Here is an 18510-nt window from a genome sequence, read left to right as displayed (position 1 = left end):
TGTTCTCTAATGCACCGGAAAACCAAAGCGCTGTGACTGTCGTCTGAAAACCTGCTGTGTAATCTCGTCTTTACAGTCACTAACCGAGTTTATTTCGAAGCAAGAAAGCAGTCATGCCTGATTATTTAGGAACCGAGCAACGCAAAGTTAAAGAAGAGGAAAAAGAGGACAAACCAATTCGAGGTAATATTTGCGATTACTTTCGGTTGGAATTTAAATGAAACGAATTAGCAGACAAGTTAGCATTTGTTGACTAGCCGCACAACGGTTTCACGTTGTCAACAAAAGCCGAATCATCTAAGCTAAATCTATTTTAATGTTATGCTATTGTAATTATTCCACCTATTTGCTGGCAAGTTCATGATATGAGTTGTCAAATGTCTCGGTACTAGTTAAATCTGTTTGTGTTGCCTTGAACATACTTTTTTACAGAATAATAAACACGTTAATTGACTATCCTGACTGATTTGGATAATTTAGTAATCTATCATCATGTGGCATATGCATGTCTCATTTATTGATCTTGATCTGTTTTATTTCTCAGCTTTGGATGAAGGAGATATTGCACTCTTGAAAACCTATGTAAGTATTCCTACTACAGAATAATGCCTGATTTGGCATTCATACTTCATTTAATATATTTTGTGTGTGTGTGTGTGTGTGTGAATAGGGCCAAAGCACGTATTCCAGACAGATTAAACAAGTAGAAGATGATATTCAACAGCTTCTGAAGAAAATAAATGAGCTCACTGGTAAGTGCACTGTCATCGTGGTGTGGGGAACTAGTTTTGTGGATCACTACGTACGTAGTAAAACAAATGCATTGATACTGTGTTATGTGTGTCTTAACAGGTATTAAAGAGTCTGATACAGGTCTGGCTCCTCCAGCACTATGGGATCTGGCTGCAGACAAACAGACTCTACAGAGTGAACAGCCTCTGCAAGTGGCCAGGTATGAGAGGAGGACAAAGACATGTAGGGTTAATAAGGGTTAACCTCAGATTTATTGGAAAAATAATAGATTATGTGCTTCGAATACACTACCAATCTTTCTTTTTTTTTTATAAATATTTTTATTCTGCAAAGATGCATTAAATTGATCAAGAGTGACAGTAAAGACACATACAATGTTACAAAAGATTTCCATTTCAAATAAATGCTGTTTTTCTGAACTTTCTATTTGTCAAAGAATCCTGAAACAAAAGTATTACATTTCTACAAAAATGTTAAGTAGCACAACTGTTTTCAATATTATTAATAAGAAATGTTTCTTGAGCACCAAATCAGCATATTAGGAATTTCTTGAAGGATCATGTGACAATGATGCTGAAATTTAGAATGGGAGTTTATGTAATAAAGTGGTTGAATGATATGATACTAATCTGCATATTTTTTTATTTGTTCATAGATGCACAAAGATAATCAATGCTGACTCGGAGGATCCAAAGTATATCATTAATGTGAAACAGTTTGCCAAGTTTGTGGTGGACCTGAGCGATCAGGTCGCTCCAACTGACATTGAAGAAGGAATGAGGGTTGGGTAAGCAGGAAATGATGGATACATTCATTTCTGTATGTTAGAGAGTAGCATCTGATCTAAAGGAGTATTGTGTATCTATTAACAGTGTTGACAGGAACAAGTATCAGATCCATATTCCACTGCCACCAAAAATCGATCCTACGGTCACAATGATGCAGGTACGAAACAGCTCAGGTTGCTTAGTATCATGTACATCATCAAGGCAATACTGTAGGAATAATGATGTACTGTTCATAAACAGGTGGAGGAGAAGCCTGATGTGACCTACAGTGATGTTGGGGGCTGCAAAGAGCAGATCGAGAAGCTCAGAGAAGTTGTTGAGACCCCTCTGCTCCATGTGAGTCATAAGTGCATCCAAATGTACCTGTTAAACATAAACAAAGGTATTATATGTCTGTAGATGTTTAAGATACTACATATTTTCTATAATCAACCTCCATCTATTTAATTCCAGCCTGAGCGCTTTGTGAACCTGGGTATTGAGCCTCCAAAGGGTGTGTTGCTGTTCGGCCCCCCCGGTACGGGGAAAACCCTGTGTGCCCGAGCTGTGGCTAACCGCACTGATGCCTGCTTCATAAGAGTCATCGGATCCGAGCTTGTTCAGAAGTATGTTGGAGAGGTAAGTGCTTTTTCTATTCAGAAGAAAGCTGTGAATTAAATTGTTTTTTGTTTTTTTTGTAATTAGGTGCTAGTAAGATCTATATAATACCATGCTTTTGTGTCTAACCCAGGGTGCCAGGATGGTCCGTGAACTGTTTGAGATGGCAAGGACTAAGAAAGCCTGTCTGATCTTCTTTGATGAAATTGACGCCATTGGAGGTAAGAATTTCCTATTTGCAATAATCTGATACTACAGTCAAGATCGGATAATTTCAGCTTTCTTTGGGGGTCTATAATCTAGACCGGACTATAATATTAGAAGTTTAATTATATTTAAAAGGTAGTCCACCCAAAAAAATTAAATGCTATCATCAAACAATTTCAGTTCCCATTGACCTCCGTTATATATATTTTTTTGTTCATACAATGAATATCAATGGGAATCGGAATTGTCTGGCTACCAACAATCTTCAAAATATCTTATTCTATGTTTCACAGAATAAAATCATACAAGAAGATATTTTGAAGAACGTTGGTAGCCAAACAGTTTTAGTTTTTATTGTCCATACAATGGAAGTCAAATGAAACCAAACTCTTTGGTTACCAACTTTCTACAAAATCTTATTTTGCGTTCAGCAGAAGAAAGAAATGCATACGGGTTTGGAACAATATGAGGGTGAATAAATGACAGAATCTTCATTTTTGGGTTGACTATCCATTTAACATCTCAGTCACAACAGCTTTTGTATGATCTCAGTGAAGTCTCACTTACCATGCTTACGCTGCCCTCTTATAGGTGCCCGTTTTGATGATGGAGCCGGAGGAGATAATGAAGTCCAGAGAACTATGCTGGAGCTGATTAATCAGCTGGACGGATTCGATCCCAGAGGAAACATTAAAGTCCTGATGGCCACCAACCGACCAGACACCCTGGATCCTGCTCTGATGAGACCCGGCCGTCTGGACAGAAAGATTGAGTTCAGCCTGCCTGACTTGGAAGTGAGTGTTAGCTACAATAGTGACAATTTACTAAAAATAGACAGGTATCATATAACATCATTCTGAACTGATAGATATGTAAATGTATGTAATGCTCTGTTTCTAGGGACGTACTCACATCTTCAAGATTCATGCCCGTTCTATGAGTGTGGAAAGAGATATCCGCTTCGAGCTTCTTGCACGTCTCTGTCCTAACAGCACAGGTGAGTTCTTACTGACAAACATTGCAATTAGCACACAATTTAAAGAGGCTATATTTGCATAGGCTTAAACTGACGCATATGTGGAGGCTTTCAACAATGTTGTTGCTGCAAGCTGTAGTTAACATAGGACATTGTTCCCTCAGGTGCTGAGATTCGCAGTGTGTGTACAGAGGCAGGGATGTTCGCCATCAGAGCTCGTAGAAAAATTGCCACAGAGAAAGACTTTCTGGAGGCTGTGAACAAGGTCATCAAATCCTACGCCAAGTTCAGCGCCACCCCTCGCTATATGACTTATAACTAAAAGTTTTCTTATGTGCTTTATCCCCACTTAAATGTTTTCTGCCTGATAATTCAAGGATTCTCATGTGTCTTGGCACCTTTCTGTGATTATCACTAAAAAAAATAAAAACATTATCCATACTACATGTCGTCTATTTATATATTATATATATTAAATGTTTAATTTTTTTCCACTTCTTTGGGATAGTTATGCCTGTAATAAGTTAGTAACTATACAAACTAGAGGGCATGTTTGAGGAAAAAACATTTAATTTAGAGTCATGATTTGAATTTATTATACAAAAATACCTTAAATCCACAAAAGCATAAAAAGACAATGCACTACATTATATGCAGTTGCAACTGATTGTTGAACTTTTTGGTCTTCATTACTGTAATTGAACAGCATCTAAATATTAGTACATAATATTAGTAATTGTGTGCGTGCTCTTGCTGTGAACCAAAAGGTGCTCTGAGTGAACATTTCATGGGCAATATCTGTGTCAAACATGTCAGAGAAAGTCTCAGCCTGTGGGCTTTCCATGTAAATGTCCTAAAGACAAGAACACCTGAAATTAAAGACTTCATGGAATCAGCTTTTTCAATAATCATCAACTAAGACCCCTTTATGTTAATAATGTTCTATGTAGCCACAAAAATAAATTGCAGTAGGTCCCAAGTAACTGGCGCGACCTGGATAAATCTTTAGACAAAAGTGTCTTGATTGAATGGAGATCAGGTTTTAAATATGTAACATATTAAGCCTTTTTTTTCCTGAATACTACAGACAGATGAGGAAAAGAAAGTAAAAAAAAATGAAATGCTGTGAAAAGAAAATAATTTGTAGTAAAAAAACAGCAAGCACATGGCGTACAACTGTAAAACAAAATTTCTATCCTAAATATAAGCTTACTGGAATGTCAATAGACGAGTGCCAAAAAATAAACACGTCAAGAATCCATCTACCCTAATTGCACTTAAAGGAACTCAAAGTACAGAGTGTTTTATTATAGTCATTCGTAACAAGTTGTGTTAGAGCTTAAGATCAAGGCTAGTGCAACAAAAGAGCACCAATGATATTAAGCCCAATATTTGCAGGTATATTCACATTAAATAAAGCGTTTACACTGAAAACATTTTGGCCAGCCTTCTTTTGTTATCGTGTCATCCATCCTAAAGTGACCCTATTAAAGTAACAGTACTTGTGCTCGTTCCAACAAAGTTGAAATGTCAGTTTGGTTTGTGTGTTCAATGGATGTCAGGACAGATGGGGAGGTCCTTCCTGTGTTTACAGTGCAAGACTGCGTCATGAATAGTAGGGAAAAGGAGGTCAGAGGTCACAGGCTCACAGAAGAATTGTAGTGTCCTGAGATCAGAGAGAAGGATCCCTGCACAACACAAACATATAAAAGGTCTTGTAAGGATCTTAGGAAAGAATCATTCATTACATCATTGTTAACCTACATTTCAGTTTGGCTTGGCCATACGACCGTTAATTAGTTCCAACTCTAGGTGGAGATGTTTACCACATTCAACAAATATATCAGAATGAACTTTAACCTACATAAAGACATTTAACGTTCATCATAAATTTGTTGAACTTCAATTATATTATATACATTTTTAAATGTTTATAAATGTAATTACTAGTTGCTGCATAGGGTATGTACTCTGATAGAGTTTAAAAAAAACATTGTTATATTATAGAAATGTATATCTATATGTAAAAATAAAATTAATTTCTTACTGCTACATCCAGCAAGTACTACTTTCACGTCAACTGTTGCATACTCCTTGATCACCTGTAGAACAAAGAAGAACTATTGCAAAATGTAGAACTACAAATGACAATATTTCTGTAGTAGATTTCTGCAATGTTGTGGGTGGTTGACAAGGTGTTGTGAAACAGCTGCTAAGGTGTTCAGTTTGTTTAGCACAATAGATATCTGGTATTTGCTCATTTTATCATCCCTGGGGTGAATATGATAAATTGGATCACCTGGGAAAGTAACAGCACACCTTTTCTCAATAAGCCATGTCATATCTGTACCACAAACAATGATGGAAAAGTACTGTCAATTTAATATTAAGGCCTGGCTTCACAGTTAGGGCTTAGATTACATTAGGACTTGGCCTCAGTTCAATTAGGATATTTAAGTAGCTTTTATAAACATGCCTTAGAAAAAAACATTACTGATGTGCATCTTGAGACAAAACCATGGCATTGACATTTTAAGATATGTCAGTGCAAGTTGTTTTCAGTTGATTGTAATGACCAAGTGATGTAATAATAAATGGCAAGCTGGTCAGCACTTAACAGCACGGCATGTGGTCTAACGTATTAAGCCAGATCTCACCGTTCTGTCTTCACAGAGGTATGTGTCATCTTTGAGAATAAAAGCTATCAACTTACTGATTTAATAGTTTTGGCTCCTACAGAGTCAATAAAGTTAACAGGAGTAAAGTCCAGTATGATGGAGTGAATGGGGGTTAGACGCTGCAGAAAGAAGTCGTCCTCAGATTCAGACTCAGTGTGGTTCTCAGTCGTCTGGCCATTGCTGTACGCATGCATCCGTTTTTGTGGCCCATTCACCACCTCATGAGTGACACCCAGCTCCACATCCTGTTGTGACACCACAGAACACATCAGGTCAGAAATGTTGTATCACCAAACCACCACATTACAAGGAAATAACTTTAAGCTATAATGCCGTATTTTAGGAGCCAGGGTGAAGTTGAGATTGCATGCTTTAATTTGTCATTTGAAATTACATTTGTCTTGCAAACATACATTTGTTTATGCATAAAACAATCCTAACAATGGAAAATTCAGAGGGGAGTAATCTGGCGCAACATGTAACCCACGCTGAGGTTCAAATATCTACGTAAAGGATAAGAAGACTTTATTGACGTAAAAGTCACAGATGGAAGAAGAAAAAAAAAAAACATACCAATAAGACAACTGCATGTTTCTTCATTGAAGAGTCATGGTTTACGGTCTTACTCTCCCCGTTGTCTCTTTTCGCATATTTTAGCTGTGATTTCCTGGAAGTGAGCAGTTGTGCCGGGTCAATTCCGGTCTGTAGTCAAACAAAGCAAAAAGTACAGAATAACAACTATAATATCTGCAAAATACACTGAACTTTGTGAGGCCAAACACTTGCTGTTCATGGGAGCTTTTCTCCACAAAACAAGATGTACTCAAGGACAAACAGTAAAACGTGCACACACAAAATAATTCAGTCTAAAACACAAGTTAATCATAACATCAAGCATTTAGACTCACCTTCGCCTTGAGGGCGCTCACATACAGGTCACTGTTTGCAAAGTAGATGGAGGTATTGGACTGAAAAATCTTAATCCCTGAGCATTCCTCAGCCTTGATCAAGAGAACAAACGGCAGATAAGACGACAAAGATTGTGGGTGGAAAAAGGATGATGGATTAAATCAGGACTAATTGGGTGACTGTGACTAAGAAAAGCTGAGAACAACAGTTTTGAAGTGAAGCATGAGTTACTCAAATGTTACTCATGAGATGGTTATGGGTTCAGTCTCATGTAAAGATGACCCAGAACTAGAAAGTTACAATGGTTTAATGTCTTTTAAAAGCAATACGTCTTACCTCTTCATACTCATCCACATCAAAGTACAATCCAGTATCTGGGATTTGTCCAAGAAGAGCATTCTTAGGGCTTTAACAAAAGAAAAAGATCTGAATTAGACATTTCAAATGACAAAGTAATAAGGTAAACAAAATTCAGAAAATAAATATTGTAATTCATATATATATAAATATTTGACTAATTATTTACTATAAATAATTTATAATAAATGAAAGCTCAGATTTAGTTTGTACTCAATATTACAGGATTAAAAAAGAAAATGTAACTATTAAAAAGAAAAAACAGACTAGTGCATGAATTGCCATTAGAAAATAATGAATTAACGCACTGAATAAATGATCCATGTGTAAACAAATTATTTAATAATTATTTGTATGTACTCAATACATTTCAATAAAATACAAAAAATATGAATGTATTATTTTTAGCTGTAAAGAACTTTTACAAGATTGTTTAAAAATCTTGATATTGAATTATTTTGTATCAGAGCAGTAAGACATTGTGCTTTACCACTGTGTTCTGTAAATAACTGTGAGTATGGCAAAGGCCATGGAAACCACCAGACCATAATCCAGACCAAGGAGAACCGATGCAAAAAAGGACACCAGCCAAATTGCCTGAAGAAAACATGTCAGACATTAACGACAACAAAACTAGATTTCATCAAGTCCCAAAAAAAAACACACACATGAAGTATATTAAGTGGAAAGAGCCATTCAATTAAATAGATGGAAATTAGTATGATTAACCAAATGAGAAGGGCCTCTGAAGCTCACCAGTTCAATCTTGCTGGTTCTCCATAATACAGGAATGTCTTTCATTTGCTTAAACATCCCCAGAAGATTGACCATGATGATAGCAGCCAACACAGTCTAAAGGGAGTACAAAGAGGACTCTAAATAAACACCATCTGATCTCTGACGTCTTTTGCATTAAGACAAACATTTTAGGTGGTTTTCTTTTGAATGCACAATATCAATGAGCTCCATGGCAAGCATATCAGAAAGTTCTTCACATACTGTAGGTAAAGGCTGAAAGACAAATCCAATGGCCACCACAACCAGTAGCACGAGTAGGGACGCCAACAGTCCTGCAATCTGCAGACACACACATCAACATAATTCAATTGAGTCTTTTAGGAGGCACGACTGTCTTATCTTATCTTTAAGGTTTTACAGCAGTGATATAGCCACTGTGATGGATTCAGTATCAGAGGGACACTCCGTTTCAGGAAAAGTAATTTTGCAATAACCAAGAAGTACATACAATTATCAATATGGCATCTTACACAAGAAAGTCTCACTCACTTCAGTGTGTCCTCCTGTGCTCTCCTGTACCAGGCTGCGAGACATTGAGGCGGTAACGACAAACGTGTGGAAGAATGAACTCATAAAGTTACAAAGTCCCAGCGCCATAAGCTCCTAGTCACATTAAACACAAAATGACTGGATAAGACCATCTGGTTTTACCTCAGGATCATAAAAATATTAAAACTACTGTAGAACTAATGTGACACTGAAGACTGGAGTAATGACTGCTGAAAATTCGGCTTTGCAATCAAAGGAATATTGCATTTTAAAATAGAAAACAGGTATTTTAGATTGTAATAATATTTCACAGTCTTACCATTTTACTGTTTTGATGATCAAATAAATATGGTCTAAACAGCAAAAGAGGCTTCTTACAAATAAAAAAGTACTGACCAACTTTTGAACAGCAGCGTACACATAAATATACTGCAGATATAGTAAAAGTATTATGTTAGCATGCTATTCTTCACCAAGTTGAGAATCTTGGCTCCTCACACAAAAGTTCAGTCCTAAACAGACAAACTGGTGAGTTACTGAGGTCACAACCCATCTTTATTACTGTTGTTCATCTTAAGCAAGCCTCTTTGCATTATGTTGCCCCATATGAACCTTCCTTGCAATTAGTGTACTAGAAGTCATTTTGGACAAAAGGATCTGCTAAATGGAAAGTAACCAAGTAACTGTGTGGTCTGGCTAATTCAGATATTCGGCTGCAGTTTAAAGCCATAGAAACCAAAATAAAGGGCAGCTGAATAAAATCCATGTCCCTGCTTCTAGGAAACACTGAATCAAATTACTTGGACAATGAAGTATGGGACAACTGAATTAGAGACAGTGTAGCAGTAGATCTATTTTTTATCACTTCAAAACTAACAAAGATGCTTGAAAAGTATGCTCCTTTAAAGAAAATTCCACTTGGTTTGACATTATGTTATATAACGCAATTTAGATCACAAGTGTGGCATTGTGCTTGAATGTTTTTAGGGCAAATGTACAAGGCAGAACTAAGACATAACAGACATTTCATTTTATTCTCTACCTGATTTCCATCCACACTGTAGCCATGCTTGAGAGCAAAGATTTTGGCTAATGATATTGCAATCGAGAAGCCAACAACAGATATAGCAACGGCGTCTGCGAGGAGGTTAGGAAAGACTGAGAAGTCTGGAATCTTGGGTGGCAGCAACCTTAAAACAAAACATTAAGAAAGAAATATTAAAATGTAAACATTTGTAAAAATGTAAACTGTTTCAGTTCAGAAACTTTGAGTAAGGTTGCGTGATCTTACCCAGTGGGAATTTTACCCACAACTTCTACGCCATAGTTTTCAGACATAAGCATCCCGTATGAGATTCCAGTGGACACGATTACCTTTAAAGAACAAGAACATCATGGATTTACACAAAGGGATTGTGAGTGCATGTGTGAGTACAGTGTTTCATGGAAAGGGCCTTTAAAGTTTTACCACTATGATTTCTCCAGGGATGGGGATAGGTAGCTTCTTCTTGAAGCGTTCATTGAGATCTTTGATGATATACAGGAACACAGTGCACACCAGTCCAATAATAAGCGTGACAACATTAGTGGTGGCAATGTTCCTGAAGACAGCTTCAATGCTCTGGGGGAAAAACAAAATGAATGCCACAACCACACATTTTTCAGATCTATTATTTATTTCAGTTTTTCTTCCAATTAACGAAAATGATTATAATATAATATTATTATAATATGTTTCAGTTTTACGTAGTTAACAACTATCTTTATTCATTCACGGTTCACAAAATACCTTAAGCGATTAGAAAAAGTGTTTATGAAGTAATGTGAAACATGCTCATAGGTGCATCAGTGTCACATATCAAAAACAAACACCCTGGAGTTTCCCCAGGGTGAAAGGTTACTCACATACACTACAGAGAGAGGCCCATTAAAGCGCGCAGTGTGCACTCCCAGCAGGTACTTGAGCTGCGACACTGAGACGTGCACAGCGGCAGCCGTAGTGAAACCTCGCACCAGCGGTTCAGTCAGGTAAATAGCCAGGAAGCCGAATCTCAGCAGACCCAGAACAAACTACAGATCATCAAAACACAATTTATGTTCCCAAACATCGATCTGAAAGTACCACGGGTTACAGAAACTTGAGGAGAATCACATGAAGTCATCAACTTGAGCAGGTTTACAGTATTCCATGAAAGGTGTCTATTATAAACACTGAGTAGGCCTGCAGATATGATGGTGATGTATACCAGAGATGGGGACTCGAGTTTGAGACTCGGACTCGAGTGCGACTTAAGTCCCACACACAGTGACTTCAGACTCGACTTGAGACTCGTCCTCGAAAGACTTCAGACTCGACTCGGACTCGAGCTGCGGGACTCGTGAACAATGTTTATTTTTAGGAAACGTCTGATTAGCTCGCTGTTACCCCCCTCCCTCCGTTACCTATAACCTGCCTACGTAACCACGTACTACGTGGCCTATTGCTGGCAGCGCGCGCGCGACCACACATGAGAGGATAACAAACAAAAAAGTTCGACTGCACCGGCCGCTGCTGTGCCATTCATCGTTAGCTTTGGGTTCAAAAACTTCAAACAAGACGCGCTAAAAAGAAGTGCTCAATGCAAAATATGCAGTATCACGATAAAAGATTCTGGCTCAACTACATCTAATTTTATCAGGCGTCTGAAAACGCACCCTGATAGGTGAGTAAACATGTTTAGCTCAGCATTGACCATCTACCGTTAGCTTGCTTATTGCTTTAGCTACCTAACGTTACGGGAGGTTAACTCCGATTGTCTTCCTTATGAAATATGAATGAGCGTTTGTTTAATTGCCAAACTTGTGGTGGTCGATTAAGTTAACGTAATGTTAATCATTTACGTGCCGCTGGCTGCCCGTTGTCTACAAACAGGTTACAGGATTATTGTTGTTTATGTAACGTTACAGTTTCATTTAGTTATAACGTTACACTGGTTTGAGAGTCTGGGATGTGTTGACTTACAGTATATAAGCTATGATTAGTTGCATAGGCAGTGCAGCCAGAAGAAGCCATAAATGTTTTGTGGCCCATACCTAGTGTGTTAAGAGAAGAGAAGGTTAACCAGTCTGATCTCACCCTTTGGATTTTTTTTATTTCTAAACATTTTGTTCTTAACAAGTTACATGCCATAAGTTGGTCAGTTGCTTCACATTTACACTAAAGATTTTGAGCATTTGAATGTTTTGGAAGTGCACTGTAGTGTTAATTTCATTTGGACGCAATAGTTTATTTGCATTTAGCTACACTGATGTTTTGCACTAAATAGGAGTGTGTCAATTTTAGTGTTGTGAGTTATATCATTTTCTATATTTGGTCTTATGTCTTGGTATGTTCAAGCTACAAGGCAAAATAAAGAAATTAACTAAAAGTAAAGCATTCTTGGTGTTTTTGTCATGTTGCAATAGCCTGTTTACACTGATTATATACCAAAATCAAAGCTGATACTGTATACTAATAGATAAAGGAGTCATAATAACACATGGTACCACTTTATTTTGATAGTCCACTTTATACATTCGACTAACTATAAGTAACTTTGCAGCTGCATGTCAACTAACTCTCATTAGAGTATTAGTAGGCTTAATATCTGCTAATTATGTATTATAATATCTTATTTTGTTGGTTCCCCAACAGATATTCTACTGACTATAAGTAACTTGGCAACTACAAGTCAACTTGTTCTCCAAACCCACATCATAACCTGACAGTCTACTACAGTCTACGAATACTCTAATGAGAGTTAGTTGACATGTAGTTGAAAATGTACATGGTTAGTAGAATGTCTAAAGTGGACTATCGAAATAAAGTGTAACCTAACATATTACATGCTTTGAATTCCTTATATAAAGTTATGCAGTGTTCTAAGCAACCTGGATGGGTCGCTGTACGTGATGCAACGCTTATAACCACAAGAGACTTGAGACTTGACTTGGACTCTAGCTCAAAGACTTGAGACTTGACTTGGACTCTAGCTCAGAGACTTGAGACTTGACTTGGACTCTAGCTCAGAGACTTGAGACTTGACTTGGACTCTAGCTCAGAGACTTGTGAGCATCTCTGATGTATACCATAAACTTGTTTTAATAGGTTTATGGTAACATTGCACTTCTTTCTCTTACAAAGTATTTCTTTATAAAGCTGGCCATTTTTGCTGATAATGTGAGCAGAGTGACTGAGAATTGCACTAGAATGTTTTTCAGATGGTCTATGTTTTTATTATTCTGCTTTGTAATGGCAACATACGACTATGTTGCTGGAATTTACTTGCAGAAATTCCAGCAGAGATACTGAGAACGCACTAGTTTTGATCTACTACAGTTCTAATGGGGCAATCAAGTGACAAATAAAGATGAATTTAGCATTTCAAGACAGAAATAATTAAATAATACATTCTTTGATATCAGAAATTACACACTTCACCCTTAATAAATAATACAATAAGAAGATGACTAGATTCTACACTCTTTGTGATGTTCAAAACTGTGGATAAGAACAGAAAGTGGCCTACCTGAATGATTCCTACTAGGGTTGTCAGAGCTACAACCACTTCCACTCTTCTGGCATCACGGGCGTCAAAATCCACAACCTGTGATGCGTTGGTCCCATTGACTGCAAACATGGAGTCCGGGACCTCCCTTACAGCCACCCCGCCAATCATAAGACTGATTACTGCAAAAGTGCCTGAAGAAAAACTGTGTTTTAAAGAAAACTTATGTATGGATGACATTTTTGTAATTATTTAGCAGAAGTTGTCATATACACACAGTCTAGATTTTTAACTATTGTTTATTTCAAAAACTACTTTTTATGTTAAATGCTTTGCTTAAAAAGTGTGATTGGACTATATTTAATTATAATTATACTATTTTAAGTGTGTCTTAAGCCTTACAGAGTCATTGTGTGAGAGAATACTTGGGTTTTGTATTCTCTTTAGATTTGTTTGTCAACATTATATTGATGTAAGACAATATTTATTTTTATTTATTTGTTTAAAATATTAGATGTTTTTCAAAAAGGGTAGGCATTATAAGCAAGAGCTTCAGCCTACACCTGTTTTAGACAGAAGTAAATATGCTGTAGTTTGTCAGCTGAGCTGTGTTTAAACTAAGTTGTCTGTCTGAAATAAACCAAACCAAACTAAACCAGAATAACAGGTGGTGTAATTGCTGTAAGGTGGCGGAGTGTCGTCACGGAGCAGGAGCCCCACTGTCATGTGAGCAAATATTTACAAGTTTATTTACGTAAGTGAGCTATGTCATGGCTCTCCATCTAGATAAAGCCCTCTGCAACTTGGTCTGTTTTACACTGTAGAGGGACAGAGTGTGAGTGTTGTTTAAACAGGAGGCAGCATGCCTCTGTGCAGCAGGACCTTACCAAACATTTGGACTGTTGCCCATTCTCTCGCTCTCAATTCACGCCATGGGCCCGAGAAAGCAAGATAGTGAAGCAACAACTCTGGTTTGGGTAACCTTTTGAACCTTGGATCTATCTTCTCAGTGTGTTTCTAATATCCTACAGGGATTTCTGAGGGTTTGAAGATCCCCACATTAAACAAGACAAAAACAAAAACTGCAGGGCATCTACCCACCCATAAAACAGTGCACCAGTGCATCTGGACCACCACAAATAAGGCTCTTAAAAAATAACTTATAAAAGTCGGGACACTGAAATCAGAGTCTGTTTATCCCAATGCTGGGATAAACAGACTAATGATTTTAAATCTTATCCAACTAAACTACACTTCACAATGACTTGGCAAAACTGTACAGAGGAATGTAACTTTTCAAGTAGCAGCAGCAGTCTGCTGTCTTTTGCACAAGCAATCTTTTGGGAGAAAAAATAATAAGAAAAAAACAGCCCAACATTGCAGCTTGTTAGACTAACTGCAGTTTGTACTGATTTAATGTGCTGCATGGGCTAGGTTTATCTAAAATAAATTATACTACAATAATAGACAGGTGTGATAAAACATTGCACGACAATCTCTTTGAAGTCATGTTGCATAAATTCACCACGTAAACTTAACTAATCAGAATTCAACTTTCCAGACCAAGGAAACACTTTCAATTTGACGGTCAATGAATCGACTGTGGGTGGTGCAACTGAGGCTGAGACTATTTTTTAAGTCACAACCATGTTATTAAAACCTTGGGATGCATGCCATTGAGTCTCACCTATTGATATATGTCTGGAGGTACCAAAGAATGTGTATAATAGGACGGGATAAAATGACGAATATAACCCAAACACTGGAGGAACAGCTGCCAACATCGCATAAGCAAGCCCTGTTGAATGTGAGAAAGAGAAGCAAATGATCAAATGAACTTCAATAACGCGATGGCATAAGAGTAAACTAGATGAATTAATAACATAACTAACATACTATAATAATAATTACATAACAATATTTTTATATAAGTATTTATATTTAATATAGAACAGTTTTCAATAACATCTGACCTTGAGGTAGCTGCATTACACCTGTGCTGATGCCAGAAACGATGTCCCCAAACAGGTATTCCTTTAGTCGATATGATGGCAGCCATGTTAAAATGGGAAAAAAACTAAGTGCAACCGATTTGGCTTTCTCAGATGAGCAGCTGAAAAAAAAGGGAGAGATGGCTGTTAGTACAAATACATCATCTTCTTCATAGTTTCAAATTTTAATTTGTGTTATTTGAAAATGTGCATATTCAAACACTGAAAAAGGTAAAAAGACATTTTGTATCCTTGCTATCAAATCAGATGTGACACGTTTTGATGCACCATATGTGAATATACGTGAACAAGATTATCAGTGAATGACAACTTAAATTATAGTCTGTCCTTGTCCATTGAAACGGAGTCATCAATTCATCCAACTCAGATTGGGATGGGCAGGTTTAACAAATGTAATGTGTCACTATTGTTGTGTAATACTAGTAGTACTGCAATCTTATATGGAGGATATGATCAAATAATGAATATATTATGACTGTTGTTTTATCAGTCCAAGCTGATTTCCTGAAGTTGAGATAAGACGTGAACCTGATAACATTATTATTATTATTATTATTATAATAATAATTATAAGTTATAAAATACAGTGGAGAAATCACAATAAGATGATTGGAAACAGTTTATATACAGTTGAGTCCAAAAGTCTGATACCACTAGTGCTTTTATTTAGCTTTTAATAATTTAATACACTTTTCGTTATTAATCATTTAATCAGCATAACAATTTGAGAGAAATGTTGAATGTCAGAATGTCTTAGTATTTGGTTTGTCTCTCTTTTGAGCATGAAATCCACAAGTTAGTGTAAAACCTAATGATCATGTCCTCTGGCATGATATGAGAATGATCGTCTTGTGCTTCAGTGGATGAACATCTGATAATGTGTACAAAGAGTCACATGATCAATATCTCAAATTTGCTTGTATGATTAATGACCTAGAAATACTGCAGAAAATTTCTCAATGCGGTCTCAGGCTTTTGGACTCCACTGTAGCTTACAAAACACAGACTTTCATCAGTAACCATGAAAGCAGAATCTATTGAAATAGCCTTACCGGAGATGCTCAGTTATTCTCCGTCTACAGGACTTTGGTGTCCTCTTCTTCCTGTGCAGAAGCTCTGAGTCAATATAGCCTTCATTGAACACGGGTCGTTCCACGTGGTACATCAATGTACCGGATGGTTCCTCGCTAGCAGTTACGTTCTCCATAGCAGCAGTGGAAACACAGGCATGTCAGGCTATGATGACCTTGAGAAAGAACGTGCTCTTGCTTTACTTCCTCTTCCTGTTTTCAATGAATAGTGGAAAGATGGCACTCTGTGAAGAAAGAAAAGTTTTAAGAATCAGCTTTAAACTATCACACACAATGCTGGTTTTATTCAAGCCTGTTCTGTTGATCAGCTATTAGGTAACAAAAAATTATAAGTCACACTTGCAACCCACCTGGTTTATTTGGAGACTTGCAGGGGTCAAACAGTGCTGGTGTATAATTACAAGCCCTTAAAATAATCTCGAATGAAAGCCAGTTTTAGTCTGCACAGCCTGTTACAGATGACAGTGATGATCTACCATGCAACCTACAGGAAAAAATAAATAAAACTCTGAAAATTAGTTTTGCATATTAAACTAATAGGGGTGTGACGGGACACTTATCTCACGAGACAAGACACGAGATTAGGTTCACAAGAACGAGACGAGATTTTTGCACAATATTTTATAGAAATCCTCAATGACAAAATTCATGACTAGAAAAAATAGTCTGCAGGTGCATTTTGAAATGTTTTAACTATTATAATAATCAAATCTAAAAGGGTTTTTTTTTTTTCTTTTTTTTTTCATTCAGAGAATCAGAAAAATTGTGTCCTTAAGTAATATGATATGTAATATGGTTTCATGGTACACCAGTGTGTCTAAAACACACAACCTGGCCTGAGGACACGGTGTACAGCTTAAGCAATAACAACCCCTCCATGGATCCAGTCCATTTTTAGTACAGTCCACTGCAAATCACAAGGCCATAGTAAAACACACTGTAGGCCTATATGACTGATGTTGCTGGTGCAGTAGGCCAAAGTTGGCAAAGCAGTGGTATAAACATTACAAACCATGCACACTACACAAGATGAACTCATGACATTCAAGGGCTATTCCATGAAAACTGCTGCCTTGTCCATTTTGAAAAGGCAATTTAAGATTTGAAAACATACATTTTATTGCAAAGAATGGGTTTGAGTGCTAATAAATTACATTTACATTTATTCATTTAGCAGACGCTTTTATCCAAAGTGACTTACAAATGAAAACAATAGAAGCAGTTCTAACAGTAGGACAACAATATGCAAGTGCTATGACCCTTCTCAGTTTAATCTAACGCAGTACATGTAAAAAATAAATAAAATTAACACACAATTACATTGTGTCATCTCAACTTAATATAAACATTATAAATACTGAGCTATAGCTATGCTTTTTAAATATAAATAAAAAAACAGTAACGGGGGTGACAGTAAAAGTGTTGACAGTTTTAAAGTTCATTTAGCCATAGAATTGTGCTCAAGGCGTGACACTACAGTGTATTTATTGGAAAACAAATGCTGATATATCTAAAAAAAAAAATCATGCTTTCAAATAATCAGTAGCTTAATGTACAAAAGCATGGTGACAGGACATTTTAATATGGTTTCCTATTGGCAAACAAAATATAAGATGGAATGATAAAGTGCTTTTTATCAATTTAACTTGTATTGTAAAATCATGTTTATAGGGTTGATCCTTTGGGGGTCGGGGACACAACTTTGAATGCGTTAAGTAAAGTATAATTTGAGCTAAAATATAAAATAATAATTAATACTACTATAATAATTTAATAATAACGTAGCATTTAACTCTTTTTGTCTTTCAAATATAGAAAATGTGCATATAGCAAATGTCCATTTTCTTGCACACCCAGGATAAGTAGGATTTACAAGTCTAGAGACAGACCAAAAGACGAAAAAGCACTTAAAAATAGTTAGTTATTTCTTTGTACACACAGTAAATGCTGCTTTCAGCCATCCATCGTTGGAAGTCATTGTTTACATGGTTATGAAGTCATGATGTAATAACATACAGTGAGTTTCAACAGTACGTGTGTTTCCGCCATACTCTGAGCCCTCACACTTTTAAAATCAAAAGGCAACCAAAAATAGACATTTTCGAAGAACGTCCTCGTTCTGTTCGACCATACGACTACAGTCCACAAACCTGTTAAGCAGGTACGATATAGTGTAACCAAAGAGCTTTGCTAAATTATTGTAGTTTTAAGGATGAGAAAAAAAGTCTAAGCATCTTACCTATCTCCGTTCTGAAAATGACCCAAGGTCGGAGAACTGGGCTGAGAAGAGTACGAGCATCGACAGTCCTGTTACTGTATAACATGTGAA

At 36.7% G+C, this 18510-nt stretch overlaps 2 protein-coding genes across 4 annotated transcripts; one reads left to right on the top strand and one right to left on the bottom strand.

The window, feature by feature from the left end:
• The first annotated feature begins 17 nt into the window (after window positions 1–17).
• Window positions 18–3763, top strand: psmc2 (proteasome 26S subunit, ATPase 2). The gene is made up of 12 exons (XM_056235807.1): window positions 18–183; window positions 545–582; window positions 671–752; window positions 853–952; window positions 1409–1540; window positions 1626–1698; window positions 1782–1877; window positions 1995–2159; window positions 2272–2359; window positions 2937–3139; window positions 3246–3342; window positions 3486–3763. The coding sequence occupies exons 1-12, from the start codon at window positions 114–116 to the stop codon at window positions 3641–3643; spliced, it is 1302 nt and encodes a 433-aa protein (XP_056091782.1). The 5' UTR covers window positions 18–113; the 3' UTR covers window positions 3644–3763.
• Window positions 3764–4765: 1002 nt separating this feature from the next.
• On the bottom strand, window positions 4766–16653 carry slc26a5 (solute carrier family 26 member 5). Of its 3 annotated transcripts, XM_056235794.1 has the most exons (19): window positions 16532–16653; window positions 16143–16405; window positions 15052–15191; window positions 14766–14876; window positions 13100–13272; window positions 10458–10622; window positions 10021–10173; window positions 9844–9926; window positions 9595–9742; window positions 8553–8666; window positions 8265–8342; window positions 8022–8117; window positions 7756–7862; window positions 7245–7314; window positions 6908–7000; window positions 6573–6701; window positions 6035–6244; window positions 5369–5423; window positions 4766–5009 (listed from the first exon to the last, which is right to left on the bottom strand). In XM_056235794.1, exons 2-19 carry the CDS (start codon window positions 16295–16297, stop codon window positions 4870–4872), a joined length of 2220 nt encoding a protein of 739 aa, XP_056091769.1. In that variant the 5' UTR covers window positions 16298–16405; window positions 16532–16653; the 3' UTR covers window positions 4766–4869. The 3 variants fall into 3 exon arrangements, with proteins under 3 accessions (XP_056091769.1, XP_056091771.1, XP_056091770.1); XM_056235796.1 differs by lacking the exon at window positions 16532–16653 and having other exon boundaries at window positions 13100–13283; window positions 16143–16271; XM_056235795.1 differs by lacking the exons at window positions 4766–5009; window positions 5369–5423 and adding an exon at window positions 5439–5620.
• Between the last annotated feature and the right edge of the window lie 1857 nt (window positions 16654–18510).

This window comes from Rhinichthys klamathensis, unplaced genomic scaffold, assembly GCF_029890125.1.
Source record: "Rhinichthys klamathensis goyatoka isolate OS25496 unplaced genomic scaffold, OSU_Roscu_1.1 h1tg000430l_1, whole genome shotgun sequence".
Taxonomy (NCBI): Eukaryota; Metazoa; Chordata; class Actinopteri; order Cypriniformes; family Leuciscidae; genus Rhinichthys; species Rhinichthys klamathensis.
This window is presented reverse-complemented; position numbering and strand designations above follow the sequence as displayed.

Bases quoted from the DNA above. Each gene is read 5' to 3' on its own strand.
- psmc2 (XM_056235807.1), top strand. From the start codon at position 114: ATGCCTGATTATTTAGGAACCGAGCAACGCAAAGTTAAAGAAGAGGAA. The intron at 2,160-2,271 runs GTAAGTGCTTTT...TGTCTAACCCAG, and splicing joins TTCAGAAGTATGTTGGAGAG to GGTGCCAGGATGGTCCGTGA. The intron at 2,360-2,936 runs GTAAGAATTTCC...GCCCTCTTATAG, and splicing joins TGAAATTGACGCCATTGGAG to GTGCCCGTTTTGATGATGGA.
- slc26a5 (XM_056235794.1), bottom strand. From the start codon at position 16,297: ATGGAGAACGTAACTGCTAGCGAGGAACCATCCGGTACATTGATGTAC. The intron at 8,667-9,594 runs GTAGAGAATAAA...TAATGTGACTAG, and splicing joins ACAGTGTGGATGGAAATCAG to GAGCTTATGGCGCTGGGACT. The intron at 8,343-8,552 runs GTGAGTGAGACT...GTGTGTCTGCAG, and splicing joins GCACAGGAGGACACACTGAA to ATTGCAGGACTGTTGGCGTC.